The following is a 17601-nucleotide window of genomic DNA, read 5'->3' on the forward strand; positions in this document are numbered from 1 at the left end:
TGGCTGAAATTGTGCTTCGATGTTTTGTTGTTGTTGCTGTTGTTGTTGTTCTCTTCTGTTGAATGGAAATCTACATCTTAATTTAAAAATATTACAGCCATGACAGAAAGTTCCCTTTGTCTTCTTCCTTGATACATTACCTTATTGATGAAGGCTACAAAATAACAGACCAGCTATTTCACTTTCAGGAGTGGTTCAATACATACAACAGGAACAGACGAAATGGCGGTTGAAAATTCCACTTCCTTATTAAATGCAGTCAGACCTTCTTGTCATGGTATACAGCTGGCAGCTGCTCCTTCCTTCCTTCCTTCCTTCCTTCCTTCCTTCCTTCCTTCCTTCCTTCTTCTTTTTTGGAGGGGGATGACGTTTGGGCAAACCTCAAGTTCAATCTTAACTGTTTGTCTTTTTGGTTTTTTTCCCATCGCTTCCACCTGTCCCAATAAATTCAGATAGATTGATTTTAAAGAAGGAACTGTCACCATTAAAATGACCAGACTCGAGAATTAAAACAACACTCAGCTGGCATCTCATTCTATTGCTATCTTTTACAAATAAATGTTTTTCAAAATTGCAAACATGAAAATGTGGAGCCTTGATCTTAAGACTAGAAAAAACGAGAAAGAGAGAGAAACTCAAATTGACATATCAGCCCACCCTTAGTCTCCCTGCACAGTAGCCAGCAACAGAGTAGGAACAAGGAGCCTATAAAGGTGATCTGGCCTTTAAGTTCTTTGAAAGGCTTATTTATCTTTCTTTTAGTACAAAGCCAGAATTTTATCATCTGTATTTTCCGTAACCGTCAGCAATCTAATCTCAGTAGCACAGAATGGGTTTTGTGAACATTTGTATTTGAAGAGCTGCCTTCCTGAGTCAATGGATATCTGATCACAGGAGATTTTTCCTGCTGATTATAAGGGTGCATGTCAGAGGCTCATGAGTTACGGACTGGGTGGTAGATAATGACTGAACCCAGTTTCCTGTGTCATTAGATCAAATCTGGGGGCTCAAGAAAAGCAGAGCATTAACAGAGCAGAAGACACTGAGGTTGGATCTAGCCCCTGGGGACCCAACATTGCCTCATGGCTCTTGCTGCCAGCATCCTGTTGCTTTGGTGAGAATCTCAAAAGCCAAGGAGTGCCTAGAACTGGGAACTGGAGAAAAGAACATTTTCCAGTGGGAGTATGCATGAAAGACTAAGAGATGGGGAGGGAGAGATGTTTAATTTCAGAAATGGCAAGTGTTGTGGGGTCTAGTTGGGCAAAACTTACAGGTCTGCATCAAGGGTGGCGAGTCTGTGGTACTCTAGTCCTTGCTGGACTCTAACTCCCATCAGCCCCTGCCAGCTTGGCCAATAGGCAGGGATGATGGGATTTGTAGTTCAGCAACACCTGAAGGCCACGAGTGCCTTATCTCTGATCTGAGTCAAAAATGAATGGGGGATATGATTGTGATAGTTCAGCAGTAAAGCATATTGCCATGGGACCTGTTCAGTAATTGTTTTTCCCTTCTCTTTCTAGGTTGCTCTCCAGATCAAGAGAAAAATGTGTTCAAAGGTAAGGAAATGTTGGGGCGAAGAATGTTTGGATTATGTTACGTTGACCTGCGGAGCTTTGAGACAGGTCTGCATGGAGGAGGGAGGGAGATTTGTCTATTACAATATCTTGCAGGTTCTAAGGGTTGATTTGCAGGACCCCGTTTACCATTGTGTGGTATGGGTTATTCAGTACCATTGCACATGTAGGAAAACCATGGCCTTCAAAGGGGAGGGGAGAGACTCCATCAGGCAAGGCCTCCTTCCACCTGCCTTGCCCCACCCTCCAGCCCTGGGTCTCCTCATAAGGAAGCTGTGCCTGGAGGAAGAACTGTGAGGGGAGAGACTCCATCAGGCAAGGCCTCCTTCCACCTGCCTTGCTCCACCCTCTGCTTCTCAATGTGTATTGTATTGTTTTATGTACTGTGGCTTGCTGTTGTTTTATTGATTATAGTTTAGATATTATTGTAACTGTTGAGTGGATTTCTGTTTAACTTTTATATGTTGATTATTATTTTACACTATTCTAATGATTGTTGAATGTTACTTTTTTGATGGAGGTTGCCTATTTTAAAGTTATGTTTTATTATGACATTTTTGTATTGCATTAGATTGTTCTAATGTACATTTTTGGTTTCTTCAGCTTGTATACCGCTTTGAGTATTGTGAGATAGAAAAGCGGTATACAAATTAAAAATGATGATGATGATTATGTAGTCGCAGCCCCTCGCTCCCTTGAATGGCCTCCTGCTTCAAATGCTTCACCTTTATGGACTTTTCCAAGCTAAGGATCAGTGTATCACTCTTCCTACTAACCCTGTCAGCTCTACTGACTTTTTTTTTAAAAAAATAATATTTATTAACAATTTAAAGATTACAAAAGAAAAGAAAAAGAATTAAACAAGACAAAACAATACAATACAAGAAATGCAGAATACAGAAAAAATAAAAACAGTTAAAAATAAATCCCTCTTTCTATGTCTTACAATTCATTTACTTGTTTCCATGACTCCCTCACACCTCCCTTTTTTGTTTTCCTGTTCGAATAGTTAATTCAGCAAATCCTTTCCCTCTTTATTTTATCTTAGCTCTTTATCTTATCTTATCTTTATCTTAACATATTTATTATAACATTATATTTTCATCTATTATCGATCCATTTTTTACATATTCCTTTTTAACCTTATTACTAAAACCGCTTCGTTTCATTCTGACATCATATTAACATTCATTAATTTTACAATGTTTCTGTAAATAATCTTTAAATTTCTTCCAATCTTCTTCCACCAACTCTTCTCCCTGGTCTCGGATTCTGCCAGTCATTTCCGCCAGTTCCATATAGTCCATTACTTTCATCTGCCATTCTTCCAAGGTGGGTAGGTCTTGTGTCTTCCAATACTTTGCAGCTAGTATTCTTGCTGCTGTTGTAGCGTACATGAAAAAATTTCTATTCTATGGCCTTCTGCTTCAAATGCTTCACCTTTATGGACTTTTCCAAGCTAAGGATCAGTGTATCACTCTTCCTACTAACCCTGTCAGCTCTACCGACTTTTCAAGGTTGACCACTCCCTTCCCACTAGACCATGGAGACACTAGACCATGGAGTACAAAAAGATGCAGCACACTGAGTCCACAGAGAACTGAGATCTGGGGCAGGGGAGTTTTTTATATATATAAAAATTCACCGATGAACCAAGAGTAAAGATACTTTATTTAGTCAGAGCTGCACCTAGCCCCTTGCCCTTTATATAGCCTTACCTATTTGCTTCTATCAGATTTAGCAAAAAAAAAAAAAAAAAATCTCACCATTATCATCAATTTAGTTAGATTAACAGTGTTCTGGCAGCTCCAACCCCGCGCCCCCCCCCCCATGATGCAAACATGATGGCTACTAGCATTTCCATAGCAACCTATAAAGACTCTACCAGACTCAAACTCTACTATCCTTAGCTGTGTGAAGTGTTCATTATTCATTCTGATGCAAATTGGTCTAAAAGTTTTCCTGCAGCTGAAGCAGGACTGTGCACATACATACCTTGCATTAAAAAAACAAAAAACTGGGCTGCTTGGGCCTTTTGAATTTTTGAGTGGTTACCAAACTCACTGGTTATGTCTCTGTTCTCTCCCCTGATTCAGCCACCCAGCCAGAGAAAGTGTGGCTTATAATTAATCTGAGCCTTGGAAAACACATAGGGCTTCGTCACCACCCCCGCCCCCGGCATATGAACATGAGCAAGGGGACAGTGAATTTCAGGAGGGGACTCAAAGACTTCATGAGCACTAAGGGAAGATCTCAAGGGTGCCATCAGGCTCATAAACAGCATTTTGGTGGCCCTTGGTGGCCATTACATATTTTATAAGTAACTGATTGTTTCATGCAGTGTGCATTTTTTCACCTGCCTGGGATATAAATTTTGGGAATACTTTCTTCTTCTTCTTCTTCTTCTCCTTCTCCTTCTTCTTCTCCTCCTCCTCCTCCTTTCCCTGTTAATCCAGTGAGATTCTCCTTCCTGCTCCCAAAATCTCATTGACTCCCAACTGGAGAGTCTTGCCTAGAGGAAATGTCACCATCCTTTGTAAGGCACCCACTACTGAAGGGCTGACTTTCTACCTGAAAAAAGGTCATCAGACGATAGCCAGTCCAAGACCGGAAGACAAAGGATCGGCTCATTTCCCCATTACTAATGTGAGCTCAAAGGATGGAGGAATGTACACCTGTTTCTATCACAATTCAAGCAAGTCTAGTTCAGAATGCAGTGAACCACTGGAGTTGCTGATAACAGGTACGGTCTTGCCTCAGATTACTCCTCGGTATCTCAGAATAGCATCCTGGGGTCAATGAAACTTGGTTCATTAGCCTCAGTTAATATTTCCATCTGCTAGATGAAGGACATAATGTAGATATGGGCTAGGAAAGTTCTCATGCAGCAATAACATATCACCAACCTTGGAGTGGACCAGCAGTGCAGAAATACACTAGAATTTCCCCTGTGTGTGTTTGTGTGTTTAACACACTGACCCTGTAATGCACATTAGGCAGAGCTAATCCTGTACACTAATTGCACAAGGGAGGAACATGTGTCGCCACAGTGCCTGTAGAATGATGACCAGCATGGTGTAAACTCACCCAGCCCCAAAGGAGAGACACACATCAATCAGAAAATCCTTGAAATGGCAGATATGACTGCAAAATCCATGGAAATATCACCTCTCGCCTCAAAATCAGGAGCTGTCCCCGTGATGACACCGCAGGTCAGTCACACAAGGACAACCGTACAGGGCTGACAGGCATAGCCAAGGCAGCCCTGTGATGCTTTCTGCTAAAGGAGGCCCAATTCTGCTCACCTGCAAGTAGTGTGGCATTGTGGCCAGATGCTCCACCTCTTCCTCCCCCCTCCCCCTCCCCTCTGCCATTGCCTGAAGGAACCCTTCCCTGCTAGGCCCTCTGGCAGATAGGAGACTTCAGGAATATCCCATCATCTGTATGACGTGAATATGACCTACCTGCAAATCGACCAATGGCAGATGGCTCCGGGGTGGCCTTTCCAGGGGAGGGGAGCAGAGAGGGTCCATAGGAAGGCTTCACTCTGGTCCACTCCTCGGGAATAAAAAGGTCCCCACCTCTTTCCCGGCACCGCAGTTCTTTCACGGTGCCTCAGCTCACAAAACGAGACTGCTAGTTCAAACACAGAGAGTGAGATTCAGGGGAAAGCTGAATTCAAAAGCGAAAATGTGACTTCCGGGATAGCGCGAACGGGTAATGGCGGACTCCCTCTGAGCTCCGGAGGGAGTCGGCTCCGCTAAGGACGGGTCTTGCCGTGCCGGCGACACGGGGACCCTTAGAAACCGCAGGCGCGGAAGCCTGCGGACATGGTGACTCGGTGGGCACCTTAAGCGCCCTCCCTGACCCGCGAAGAGCCTTTTTAAAGGCTACGGAGTGGACCGGAGAGTGGCGTGGTGCTGAGAGTCGATCGCTGCCTTGGCGGAGCGAAGCCGCGAGCCATGACCGGAGAGCGCTGTCTTTCTTCTTAAAATTTGGACTGAAAATGTAACCCGTGAGTAAAAGGAAATTTCGGCACTAAAAGTTTCTTATTTACGAATTCGAGTATGATCGGGGGGACGTGTTAAAAAGGAAGTCCGCACTCCCCCTCCCCACCAAAAGATTTAAAGCAAAGAGATAGCACCAGGTCGGAAAGACTTTGGTGCTTAAACGGAGAACTTTCACAAACTGAATTAAGAAGTAATTTGAGCAGGAGTGGAAGAAAGAGGAATTCCGGGGGTTTTGCTTTTTAAGTTGACCCCCCCAGACCCGGGTAGCGCCCAGTGTGGGAGCCCGAGAAACAGAATAAGGAGTTTGACAGCTGTCAAAAAGAGCTGTCAAACGACTAGCCGAAACGTGGAACTGTGTTATAACTGCTTTTCTGGATTAAATGCTACACTGAAACTGAATTGATTGAACTGATTGGAAACAAAATAATCCTTAACAACAAAGTAACTGACTGTTGGGTGAGATTCATGATGGAGATCCCTCTGGAGGGAACTGATGACATTGCAATGGCTGCTGAAGGAAAATTACTGGCAGAGATACAAAAAATGTTTTGTCTGGTGGGAACCTTGCAAAAACAGAACACAATTATGACTGAACAGTTGATGACCTTCAGTCTTAAACTTAACGACTCTGTCAATGGAACTAAACAAGTGGAAAAAAAATTTGCAGCTGCAGAAGGAGAGATAACCCTATGGGGGGAAGGAGAAAAAGAAAGAGTTCAACAAGAATGCAAACAGAAACCTGCAACTTTTGGGAATCAAAGAAACAAGGAGGATGACTATGGGATTGCAGATCTGCAGGGCCAGAGGAAGAGAGAAGCCCCTGGAATAATCAGAATATCGAATCAACAAAGAATGAACAAGTTCAATGGGGACTTCTTTCTGGGGCTGGACTTTGGGAGATTTGTTGTCTTTGGTCAAAAACTGCCTTTGTTTGATTTGGAAGAAAGAAAATATGAGGAGCTGCTGACAGAACTTCATGGAGAAGGGAAGACCAACAAAGAGGACTATAAACAAAATCGGCGGAGAGAGGCTAACTGGGGCCTGAAGGCCTCGGATGTCAGAAATCCGGGCTAAAACTGTTGTTTATCTATTTGGGTAGGGGCAAAGCGGGGGCAGGGGGGAGGGGAATTTGGGGTGGTAAAAACCTGGGATTTGGAACTGAAATATTATGATTTTAGATTTAATATTAAAAAAAAAAAAAAAGATGAGTTTGTGGGAGAGAAATTACGCCGACCTTGGAGAATAGATCCAATATGGGAAAGGGAACATGTAAAATTATGATAAGTTAAAAAGGGGGAAAAGATAAATTGGAAGGAAAGAATTGAATAATTTTTAAGAGACCTAATAAATAATTTGCTGAGCTATGTAGTGAAAATGGAAGGTGGGCAGGGGAGTGCGGGGAAGTCATTGAAAGAAGGAGATGAAAATTTGGTTGTGTTTTGTTTTGTTTTGTGTTTGTTTTACCTTTGTTTTGATTTTTTTTATGTAAGTTTGTTTTGTCTTTAAAATTGAAAATTGAATAAAAATTATTTAAAAAAAAAAAAATCAAAAGCGAAAATGTGAAAAATCGCAGTTCCTTGCAGTGGATGACATTAAATTATTGAGAATACAAGCCACTTCAAGTCCATATTAGACTTCATTGTGGACAAGCCCTACATTTGGACCATGATGTGATACCCCTGAGAACCCCCTGCTTCAGTCTGAAGCATTTTGGACCTGGATCTGAACCTTGATGTAAGATGGGGAAATTATTAAAGTGAGAGAATTGGGTAATATTTACAAGCATGGTATTCCCTGCAGGGTGGGTAAAACCTGATAAAATATAGACAAATGGGTCCAGGCTTTTGTGCTGATCACTTTCTATAATGGAGCTGCAGATCATTTAGAGCTGAATAGACATTCCTGTTCCTGTTCCTGTGTTTAAGCTGGTGTACATCTCATTATCACAGGGTTTGCCAACACAATGCCCGTGGGCGCCAGTGTCCCTGCCATTACTCCCTATGGCACTCACAAAAGTCTTAGCAAATGTCCCCTAAAAAAGACAGCCCTGCAATGCTGCCCACTCTTCATGGTTCAGTCTTCTCTGCACTGAACACACATCCTTAAACAGGCCCACATTTCAGTTGCTGCCAGTTTGGACACCCAATCTGTTCTCAACAAAGGAGAGGTGCAAATAACTTTTCTGTGAGTGTGTCAGTAGCTGATGTGGGGACCTTTTTCCTATTGACAGGGAGGGGGTGGATCTGAGGGATCGCAGGCCTGCACTATTGTGTGACCTTGCTTCTTTTTCAGCTCTTTTAGATGTGGCGGCCATTTTGTCTTATGCCACACTCCCACAGAAGCCATTTTGTAACTGGCACCCAGGGCACCACCTCAACATTTGAAATGTGCCTACTAGCCCCCAAAAGTTGGCAACCTCTGCACTATTGTATAGTGCGTCCACTTTCACCTTCAATCCTTCTTGTTGTGCTGCTGCTGGCCGTAACCCTGTGGTAATTGGCTACATTCGGTGGCATGAATTTTATGCATTCATCCTCATTATTTTCACATTCTAAGTTGACTTCATCCTCACAGATCTCAAACTACCGAAGCCAAATATCACCCTCTACCCAAAGAAGCTGATTTACCTGGGAAGTAATGTGTCTATTCAGTGCTCATTCAAAGAGGCAACCCAACGTCCAGTCCAAAAGTTCTATCTCCATACTGATGCAGATAAGATGAAACCAGATTCTGTGAAACCAGATGGAGACACGGCCACATTTAACATTAGAGACGTCCAAGAGCATCATGCAGGCAAATATCGCTGCAACTACAGAGCACCTTCAGGGGATTTTATCTCCTCCAAGTCCAGCGATGATTTGGAGTTGTTTGTCATAGGTAAGGGTTCTGATTCACTGTCTCCAAGACAAATATAGTGATCCAGCTTGTTGGATGTTTGTATTCTAGCCTTAGAGTACCTGGACTATGTAGAGCAGGGTTGGAAGACCTGTACCCCTCCCCCTTGATGTTGCTAGATTACAAGTCCCATCATCCTCTGACCATTGATTATACTTGCAGAGGCCAATGGGAGCTGGAGTCCAAGGACATTTGGAGAGACACATAAGTAAAGGGGATGAAAAAGGCCTTCCTATTTCTTCTCATGTTTCCCACCAAATTCCTGGTTTACAGCATCATAGCTGCTTCCATTAGTGAACGTCCGTCTTGATTCTAGAGAGTGTTGGAGCTTGGGTAGAGTTGGGTAGATGTCTTTCCAGGCTGAAGGACACATGGAGTGTTTCCCTTTCCATTATGCACCCTTCCACCACACAAAATTGCATGGTGTAAACAAGCCACAGCAAAGATGGAGAGTCCTTCATTAACCAACTTCTCCCTTCTTACAGATCCCTACTTTCCTAGACCCGTTATCTCTCTGGGCCCCACTGAGCTGGTTGCTTTTGGGGGAAATGTCACTTTCCAATGTCAAAGCAAAATTTTTTCCACGAGGTTCTATATCCAAAAGTCTGGAGAAGAGATGCTTCAGCCATGCTTGGGGACTGATGAGACCACAGCTCAATGCTTCGTCTCCAATCTAGACCAGGCGCATACAGGAGAATATAGCTGCAGGTACAGCGAGTCAGAACCTTTCATCGTCTCAAAGACTAGTGAACTTGTGAGATTGCTAATGACAGGTAAGAGAGTGAACTTTGCATTTACATACCTCTCCCATGACTCATTATTTATTTGGGGTTTAGGTGTACCATGTCTACTGAGAAATAAGCCTCCATTGAGTTCAATGAGGCTTATCCCCAGGTAAGCATGTATACGGTTGCAATCTTAATTTGTATTTCAGTACAGAATAAAAGTGGGCCTGTCTTTGTTTCCCTCACATTATATTTTATTCAGAGGCAGAGATAGCACTAGCATTTGGTATCCTCAGGCAGCTGTCAGAGCCCCAGCAGGGCCCACTGCTGTGTCTACCTTCCCTGGCCACACTTCAAATCATTTTTATGAGGTTCCCATGAGAACTGTGGGGATGGATGCTGCCATTTTAAGTTCCCATCATGCCCCAGTGTAATGTGGGAAATTAGCATGGTGGCTCTACTGGGATACAGTTGCTGCTCACTGCTGCTGCCACCAAGTAAAGCCACTGGAAGACCCATGGAAATAGGAAGAGGCCAGCCAACGGGCACTTTGCTGAGTCCTTCCCCAACCCCTGTTCCACAAACCTGGAGGTGGCCCCATTCAAAGGGAACAAACATTCACTAGTATTCATGAAGAGAGCTCAGTGATTCCCAAACTGAGTGCCATGAGAAATCTGCTACTATGGTGTGAGAGATAACTTAAATTATTGAAGGCTGCTTTGAACCTGAGATACCTGAGAAGATGGATACCCACTGCATCCCAGCTACATTTTTTAATAATGTTCTTGATTATCAGCCTGAGGAGTAATGAGTGAGAGTCTTGTTGAGAATGCAGAAGGGACCATATATTAATCAGGCCAGCAAGTATGGTGCTTTTTGGATGCTGAGGGACTCCAGGTCCTATCAGCCTCATCCAGCATAGTCAATGATCAGGGTTGATGGGAGCCATAGTCCAGCAACATCCATAGGGGGCCATTTTGCGTAGTCCTGATAAAGGCAGAATAATGGTGCCCAGAGATTATTCTTTTCACACAAGGAGAGGGATGAGAATCTCTGTCATGAGTGGGACACACAACACATGTGATGTCTTTTCCATAGTCGCACATGCTACTGTGTCATTTAATAACTGCATTTTAAAATAAAATAATTGTTTTCAACAAGGCTGAAATTTCAAAAAAGATCAGTAATTTTATTAAAATTTCACATTTGACAATTTTGGCACAATAAAATTCAGAAGAAGATAATGAATGTTTATATGCTAGTTTCCACTGGGAGAAAGGACACAAGGCTCTGACACTATTTATTTTGTAAAATGCATAAGACTTTTCTTTTCTGGGAGGCCTGCCCAGAAATAAAAGTCCTTGATCATTGATTATTCTGGTAATAGTATTATGATGTTTTCATGAAGCAGTGTTTCCTTTGTTTTACTGTATTTTCATTTGTACATCGCTACAATGATCCATGGGATGGGTAATTTACAAATGACCACTTACATAAAACAAAAAATGGATGTCAGCTTTTGTTTCTGACTATTCAGAAAACAAACTCCTGCAGGCCTCATGTTTCTCTTTGCAAAATGGCCTAGGATTCATTCCTAAACACCACGAAACTCAACGAGACTTACTCATCCTAAGCATGTGTACAATTACACTGTGTACAATGTGTACAAAGCATGGGTGGATGTTTTGCGATGCTCCATGCACTATTTAATATGCTTTCTGTTCATAGATCAGAACATAGCCCGACCCAATATCTCCCTGATCCCAGGCTACATTGCACAACTGGGAAGCAAAGTCACCATTCAGTGCTCAGCCCAAGGTCAGAGCAAGAGGTTCTATCTTCATAAGGCTAAAGACAAGAAGAACCTACAAATAGCAGTGACAAATGAGGACAGGAAGAACTTCAGTATCAACAAAATGGACTGGGAGGATGGAGGGAGCTTCTACTGCAGCTACACAGAGCCCTCACAGTTCTTCACCTCTTCAGAGACCAGTGACCGTGTGGAGCTGTTTGTACTAGGTGAGGATACCAATTAAGTCCCAGTATTCTTTGTGGGAAGAAACAACTGGTATAACTGTGCTTTAAAATGCCTAGTACAGGTGAGGGCTCAATTTATAGCTGAAAGTCCTCATACAAACACTTTTGGCTTAACACCAGTTTTCATGAACAAGGAAATGAAAATAGGATACAAGCCACAAAGGAAGCTCAGGAAGAAAACCTTTGGGTTGGGACTGAAATGAAGGCAGAGAATGAAGGGAAGAAATTGTAACAAGTGCAGACATCTCAGTCAGTTAAAGAAAGAGAGGGAGGGAGGGAGGGAGGGAGGGAGGGAGGGAGGAAGGAAGGAAGGAAGGAAGGAAGGAAGGAAGGAAGGAAGGAAGGAGAAAGAAATGTTTTCAATAAATAAATAAGAGCAAACTGCCAAATCTTTCTCTGGGGAGAAGCTTATAATGTCTATCTATCATGGAGTTCTAAAGGACCAGGTGCTCTAACATGGGGAAAAAATGACCAATAGGCTGACTGAAGATATTTTGCTTCCCTGAAGTGATGGACAAGATGGCAGGCAACAACTTCTGGAGGGCACTATCTTGGTTAACCGTGCAGAAGGCTGTTAACATTCACAGCACTGGTGATGGGGGTGGTTCCTTGTTGTCTCATTTCCTCCTTTGCACAGTTCTCGTGTTACCCAAGTCTATCAGTTCTCTGACCCACACTCAATGGATCACCCTCAGGGGTAAATGTCACCATCCATTGTCAGAGCAAATATTGGCTTGGAATAGCCTTCGCCGATCAATTTCTTCCTTTGCACAGATCCCAAGTTATCCAAACCCAACATCACCCTGGCTCACACTCAGTGGGTTGTCCGGGGTGGAAATGCCACCATCAATTGCCAAAGCCAACACTGGGCTGCAAAGTTCCTTTTCGAGAAGACTGGAAAACAAATGCCTCTTCAAGTCATAGAGATGAATGGGACCATGGGCACATTCTTCATGAAAGATGCTAACTTGGAGGATGGAGGGAACTATAGCTGCAGGTACAGTGCCAAGGAGAAACCTTTTATCATCTCAGAGCCCAGTGACTTTGTGACAATCCAGATAACAGGTACGAGAACTAACTTTGCCCATATCCTACCTAGTCCCATGCCTTGTTCTTAATTTTGGGTATTATTTGAGTTGTAGCTACAGGATCTGTTCTATGTCTAATAGGAAAGTACAAAGGAAGCTGCATGTTCTGGATAGCTGAACAGACATATCAAAGGCTGTAGCTTAGTGGTAGAACATCTGCTTTGCATGCAGAAGGTCCCAAGTTTAACCCCCAACATCTCCAGGTGTGGCTGGGAATGCCTCTGTCTGAAACTCTGGGGAACAGATGCTGATCAGAATAGACAATAGCAGCTTCCTATGCTCCTAACATGTGCCATGCTCTTTAGGATCCCATTCCTGCCCTAGGGAACTGAGAGAAACTAAAAAGAAGACTGCCACCCACCAACCTTCTCTACTTAGAATTCTGCATCATGTTTTGCAGTTACTAGGCTGTTTTGCATAGTTGCATAGTTGGACTCCTAACAGATTGGGGCAGTAGCAATCTCTGTAATGGGGTGGAGTCACCCTTGTAACACCAGCTTCACTGCCGTCTGTCAGGATGGAGTTGGAGTGGGCAAGAGTGGTGGTGATGCTGGGGTGTGCAGGCACATCAGTGAGAGCATGAGATTGGCTCTGTCACCCTGCTCCATCCAGCTAAGCTGCAATGACATCAGAATCAGGTGGGCACCTCTGCACCTACTGGCTCTGGAGTTTTGTGTGACAGGAGCGCAGAAGGGATGGACTGACAGTGACAGTCTAGGAATGGGTTGGGTGTTCATAGATTTTTAACCAAGAACTACTTTAGAACATTTTGGCTGAGGAGGGAACCAACAATTGCCGCAAGTATAACAATCTATTCTTGAGGTGCATATACACAATGGCACAACATAAGCAGGTTCAGTAAGTCTTTTTAGGAACAGATGCAATGATGTCACATGAGTAGAGAAAGAGGGAATAACCCCAGAATTCAGCTAAGAATAGTGAGTGGCAGTTTTTTTCACCCTGAAAAGAACAGCAAGTTTCTAGCACAATATTGGTGAGGATAACCTCGAAACTGCTAGCACAATGTCTGTGAAATCTCAAAAGGCAAAACAGCTTGATTCAGCACAAAGGGCATGAGTGTGGTCTGAATCTGAACATATGACAACTGTATGGACAATACAGTTAGCAAGTGGGTTAAGGATGTTTGCCAACACTGCACTGCTGCTAGCTCATCCTCTAGACATGCACATTTTAGGACTGCCCTTGTCTAGAGGATGAGCTAGCAGCAGCGTAATATTTTTGCCGGTGAAATGGTTTAGTTCCTCAGTCATGAGTAGAATAGTGATGCTATATGCATTTTTTTCTCGCAGATCCTGATCTACCCAGGCCCAGCATTTCTTTTCATCCTAGTCCAATGCCACAGTTGGGGAAAAACATCACCATTCAGTGCTCTGTCAATAATTCATATAAGGCATGGTATCTTTATAAGGATGATGGTAAGAAGGAATTACAGTCAGTGGAGACAAGTAGCTCTGATGCTGTGTTCCTCATCAACAATGTGAGTGAAGCTGACGGAGGGAGCTACTACTGCAATTATAGACCCAAGTCAGGGTCCTTCATCTCGGAGGCAAGTAATACTGTGGACCTTTACCTAGTAGGTGAGGATCTTCATTCACGATATTCTAAACTAATGCATTTTGGTGCCCAATGTGGCATATTTTGGTATAACTTGCCCCATAAATAAATCAGAATGGATGCTCAGCCAAGACTGGATATGCTCTAATCTCCACATAAGCTTTGTGCAAGCAAATCAAGATAAATGGTGCCTGGGAATGGCTCTCCTGCTGGCTTCTTCAGTGGGTTCCCTTTATGGCGGCCATCGCCTGGCTGCTGCCCTGCTAGTCCTTGCTAGCATCCTCACCACTGGGGGGGCAGTGGGGGAGACAGCGAGGAGTGGCTGGAGGTCTGCTCAGAGGTGGCCATGGCAAACTGGAGTGCTCTGCCGGGGCTGCTGCTGCGGTGGTGCGAGGTGTTGGTGGTGGCAGCTCCTCAGGGCTGCATACAGGGCAGAGGTGGCGGCTGCCTCAAGAGCAGTAGCAAGCCCTCTCTGCCAGCCAAAGTAGCAGGAAGAGGGAAGTGGTCCACAGCCTAGCTCTGGTCCACATTCCAGACTCTGGCAGGCTGCCCAGTGAGTAGCATCAGCTACCTGGCTGACTTTCCCAGTAGAAGATACCCATGCCCACAAAGAGGCACCTGCCAAGAAAAAGGGTTTGGGGGTGAGAAGGACCAGGGTATTGTTTAAGTATATTTTTCAAAATACTTTAAATCGATCTTATTGCGCTTTGTGTGCAAATTGCTTGATTCCGTCATGCACTTTTCGTTGTGTTTTGCTTATTGCTTATGTGTCTGGTTCAGCTACGTTTGTAACAGTGTGTTTTTGCCTGACTGCAATGTGCCCTTGAACTCAGACAATGCTGTTTGCTTGCCTGGGTGGAAAACAGAGATGTGTGTATTCATTGTTCTGTCCACATTGGCCCCACTGACCAATGGCATGTGGCCCCCAGAATGTAGCCCAGAAGGGTATACAGCCTTTGGGCTGAAAGAGGTTCTCTACCCTTGCTCTAAGGGGTTGGACCATAGCTTAGTGGTAGGGTGTCTGCTTTGCATGCCAAAGGTCCCAGGTTCAGTTCCCAGCATTTCCAAGTAGGGCTGGAAGTGTCCCTTGCCTGGAACTCTGCCAGAACCACTGCCAGTCAGTGTAGAAAATGCTGAGCTAGATGGACCAATTGTCTGATTCAGTATAAGCTTCCTATCTTTCTAAGATCCTGCTTCAGTTTGCTATCCTGTACCAGAGAACAGTTTCTGCCATGTTGTGCTGTTAGTCATCTCACTTCTGCTCTTTTTCTGTGGACAGATCCTAATTTATATATACCAACAATTTCCATGAGTCCTAGCAACTTGGTTGCCTTTGGAGAACAAGTCACAATCAGGTGTGATTCTGGGAAAGAAGCCATGATGTTCTATCTCCATAAGGATGGAGACCCATCACTAAACTGGACCATGGAAAGTGAATTATATCATGGTACATTGTCCATTCACAATGTCAGCTGGGACAACAAAGGGAGCTACAGTTGCAGCTATGTAGCAGAAAGAAGGCCAAAGGCGTTATCACTACAGAGTGACCCAATAGAACTCCTGATATCAGGTATGGTTTCTTACTTGGCTATCTAACAGTGTGCCTTACTATATTATTTGGTTTAACAGGTTCCTATCCAACTAAGTCAGAGTAGGGCCCTTGAAATCAATGGACCAAAGTGAATCTCTTGCATTTCAATGGATCTACTCTGAGTATTACTGGCTGGCTATCACCCAAATTCTTTGAACCTTATTTAGTTAATTCTGAAATTGACATGAATCATGAAAAAATGCTACTGGGTACAAACTAGATATAAACTGGTACAAACTTGGGTAAAGTGGTGCAACACCTCCAACCCAAAGCAGGTGTGATCACAGGGGACCTGTTAGAGGGATCTAGTGGGAAGTCTGCCCAGAAGCCAAGTATAAGAGCAAACAGGCCATAGAACTTCCTGTGGGATGTAAAACTGCAGTCAAGTACAACATTCCTACAGTGGACATGTTAGGGGGTGTTTTGTACCACTCAGGAGAAGACTTCCTGTTTCCTCCTGAGCTGGGACAGACTTCCACTACATGTGACTTGAAGAGGGTCTGGTCTGTTGTACTAGCATGGAGGAGCACACGGCCTCCATGTTCTGATCAGTGTGTGTTCTCCATTTTGTATGTTGCTGTGTGTTTGGAGAAGTGACTGCTTAGTCGCAGTCACTTGGGACTAACTTTTTTATGGAATAGTTCTAGTTGTTAAGTAACCAAAGTCTGCCTTCAGGGATATGTCTGTGAACCTGAATGAATCTGTGAGTAAACTACTTTTATATTAACGTTAATCAGATTCTCAGCCAAAGCCTACCTACAACTGTAATCAATAAAAGCTAATTTTTTAAATCCCAGAACATTGTCTTGTGCAGTTTGCCACACCTAACATTGTCTAGGCCTTTTCTCCCTGGGGCAGGAGTCACTGTGAGTGGGTGTGCAACTTGATTTATTCTTTTCCTTTTCAGAGAGCGATCACACCCTGGTGAACATCATTCGCTTTGTCATAGGTGGTCTGGTCACTGTACTCCTTGGCTATATATTGACTTTGGATCGGCGTTTCCAAAGGGAGCATGTACACTAGGTGAGATAATTTGTTTTTCTCCAACTCAATATGCCTCCTCTTTAAAAAGGAAACAAAGAAACCCAAATTGAGGTTTTTTTTGGGGTGCTTGGAGATTCTTGATGTTACAGAAGAGGCCACAGCTGAGTGGTATTGAGGTGGTATTGAGGGAAATATTTCTACCTTGTCTTTCAGGTGAAGTCTTCGGAGGTGGTTTCACATGTGTGCTACATTGATCTTTGCCTGCCTGGTGCCTTCCAGACCAAACTAGTGCTCTCATCAGCCCGCATGAGCTGTCTAAGGCTGCTAGGAGTGGTAGTAGTTCAGCAGCACTTGGAGGACCACTGATTCTCATCTTTTCTTTACATGTCCCCAGATGCAAACAAAAGTTTTTTAAAAAGACAAACAAACAAACATTCATTTTCAACTACATGGGGGAAAAACATATTTTATATGTGAATGAAAATAACAGTGTTCAAATGTCCCTTGTAAAATATGTTATTATTTGCAGTTATTAGTAACGTCTTCAAGTGAGAAAATCATAAAATCGTTGAAGTCAACTGTGATGTTCTGGTGTTTATCTAAATAGTATTGTATTGTATATGTAATAATATTAGCGTTATATGAGGTAAGTGTGTAGGCAAGCTTAGCTCATTTTTTTAGTTGCTGTTTTGTTAATTTTGTTACTATTGTTTTATAGATTATACATGCCATATTGATTTGTTTATTCTATAGTATGACTTGTGCTGTATTTGTGATGTTTAGCTTATTAGTGGCTGTTTCATTAACAGTCTTTTACAGATTCTAATTGTTTTATTGATTGCCAAGGGGGTGGGTCGAGGAGCCTTGCGTTCAGTGTGTCCAAGATGTGTTGCAACTAGAGTGAGATCAGACTCAGTTCTCAGGCTTGCTTTGACAGAGCCTATTCATTAGCTTTTTGAAGCCTTCTCATACTGATAGAAGAATAACATTTTGCCTTTTCAACAGCATCTTGTGAGAAAGCAGAGGAAAAACTTTAGCTGTGGATTTTTAGAAGAGAGAAAAGGAATTTTGGACAGTTTTGAGGCCTAGTGTGACTTCGGGCCTAGGTGGGGCACCTGTCCT

At 43.3% G+C, this 17601-nt stretch overlaps 1 protein-coding gene across 3 annotated transcripts; it reads left to right on the forward strand.

The window, feature by feature from the left end:
• The first annotated feature begins 450 nt into the window (after window positions 1–450).
• On the forward strand, window positions 451–17314 carry LOC309327421 (immunoglobulin superfamily member 1-like). 3 transcript variants are annotated; one of them, XM_081836681.1, is made up of 11 exons: window positions 452–1114; window positions 1521–1556; window positions 4031–4317; window positions 8159–8461; window positions 8965–9252; window positions 10933–11223; window positions 12016–12306; window positions 13640–13927; window positions 15184–15474; window positions 16403–16518; window positions 16693–17314. In XM_081836681.1, exons 1-10 carry the CDS (start codon window positions 1083–1085, stop codon window positions 16516–16518), a joined length of 2223 nt encoding a protein of 740 aa, XP_081692807.1. In that variant the 5' UTR covers window positions 452–1082; the 3' UTR covers window positions 16693–17314. The 3 variants fall into 3 exon arrangements, with proteins under 3 accessions (XP_081692808.1, XP_081692809.1, XP_081692807.1); XM_081836682.1 differs by lacking the exon at window positions 15184–15474 and having other exon boundaries at window positions 451–1114; XM_081836683.1 differs by lacking the exons at window positions 16403–16518; window positions 16693–17314 and having other exon boundaries at window positions 451–1114; window positions 13640–13896; window positions 15184–15359.
• The last annotated feature ends 287 nt before the right edge of the window (window positions 17315–17601 follow it).

The sequence above is a fragment of the Podarcis erhardii genome (genome assembly GCF_964252035.2).
Source record: "Podarcis erhardii genome assembly, chromosome: 13".
NCBI classification, from domain to species: Eukaryota; Metazoa; Chordata; class Lepidosauria; order Squamata; family Lacertidae; genus Podarcis; species Podarcis erhardii.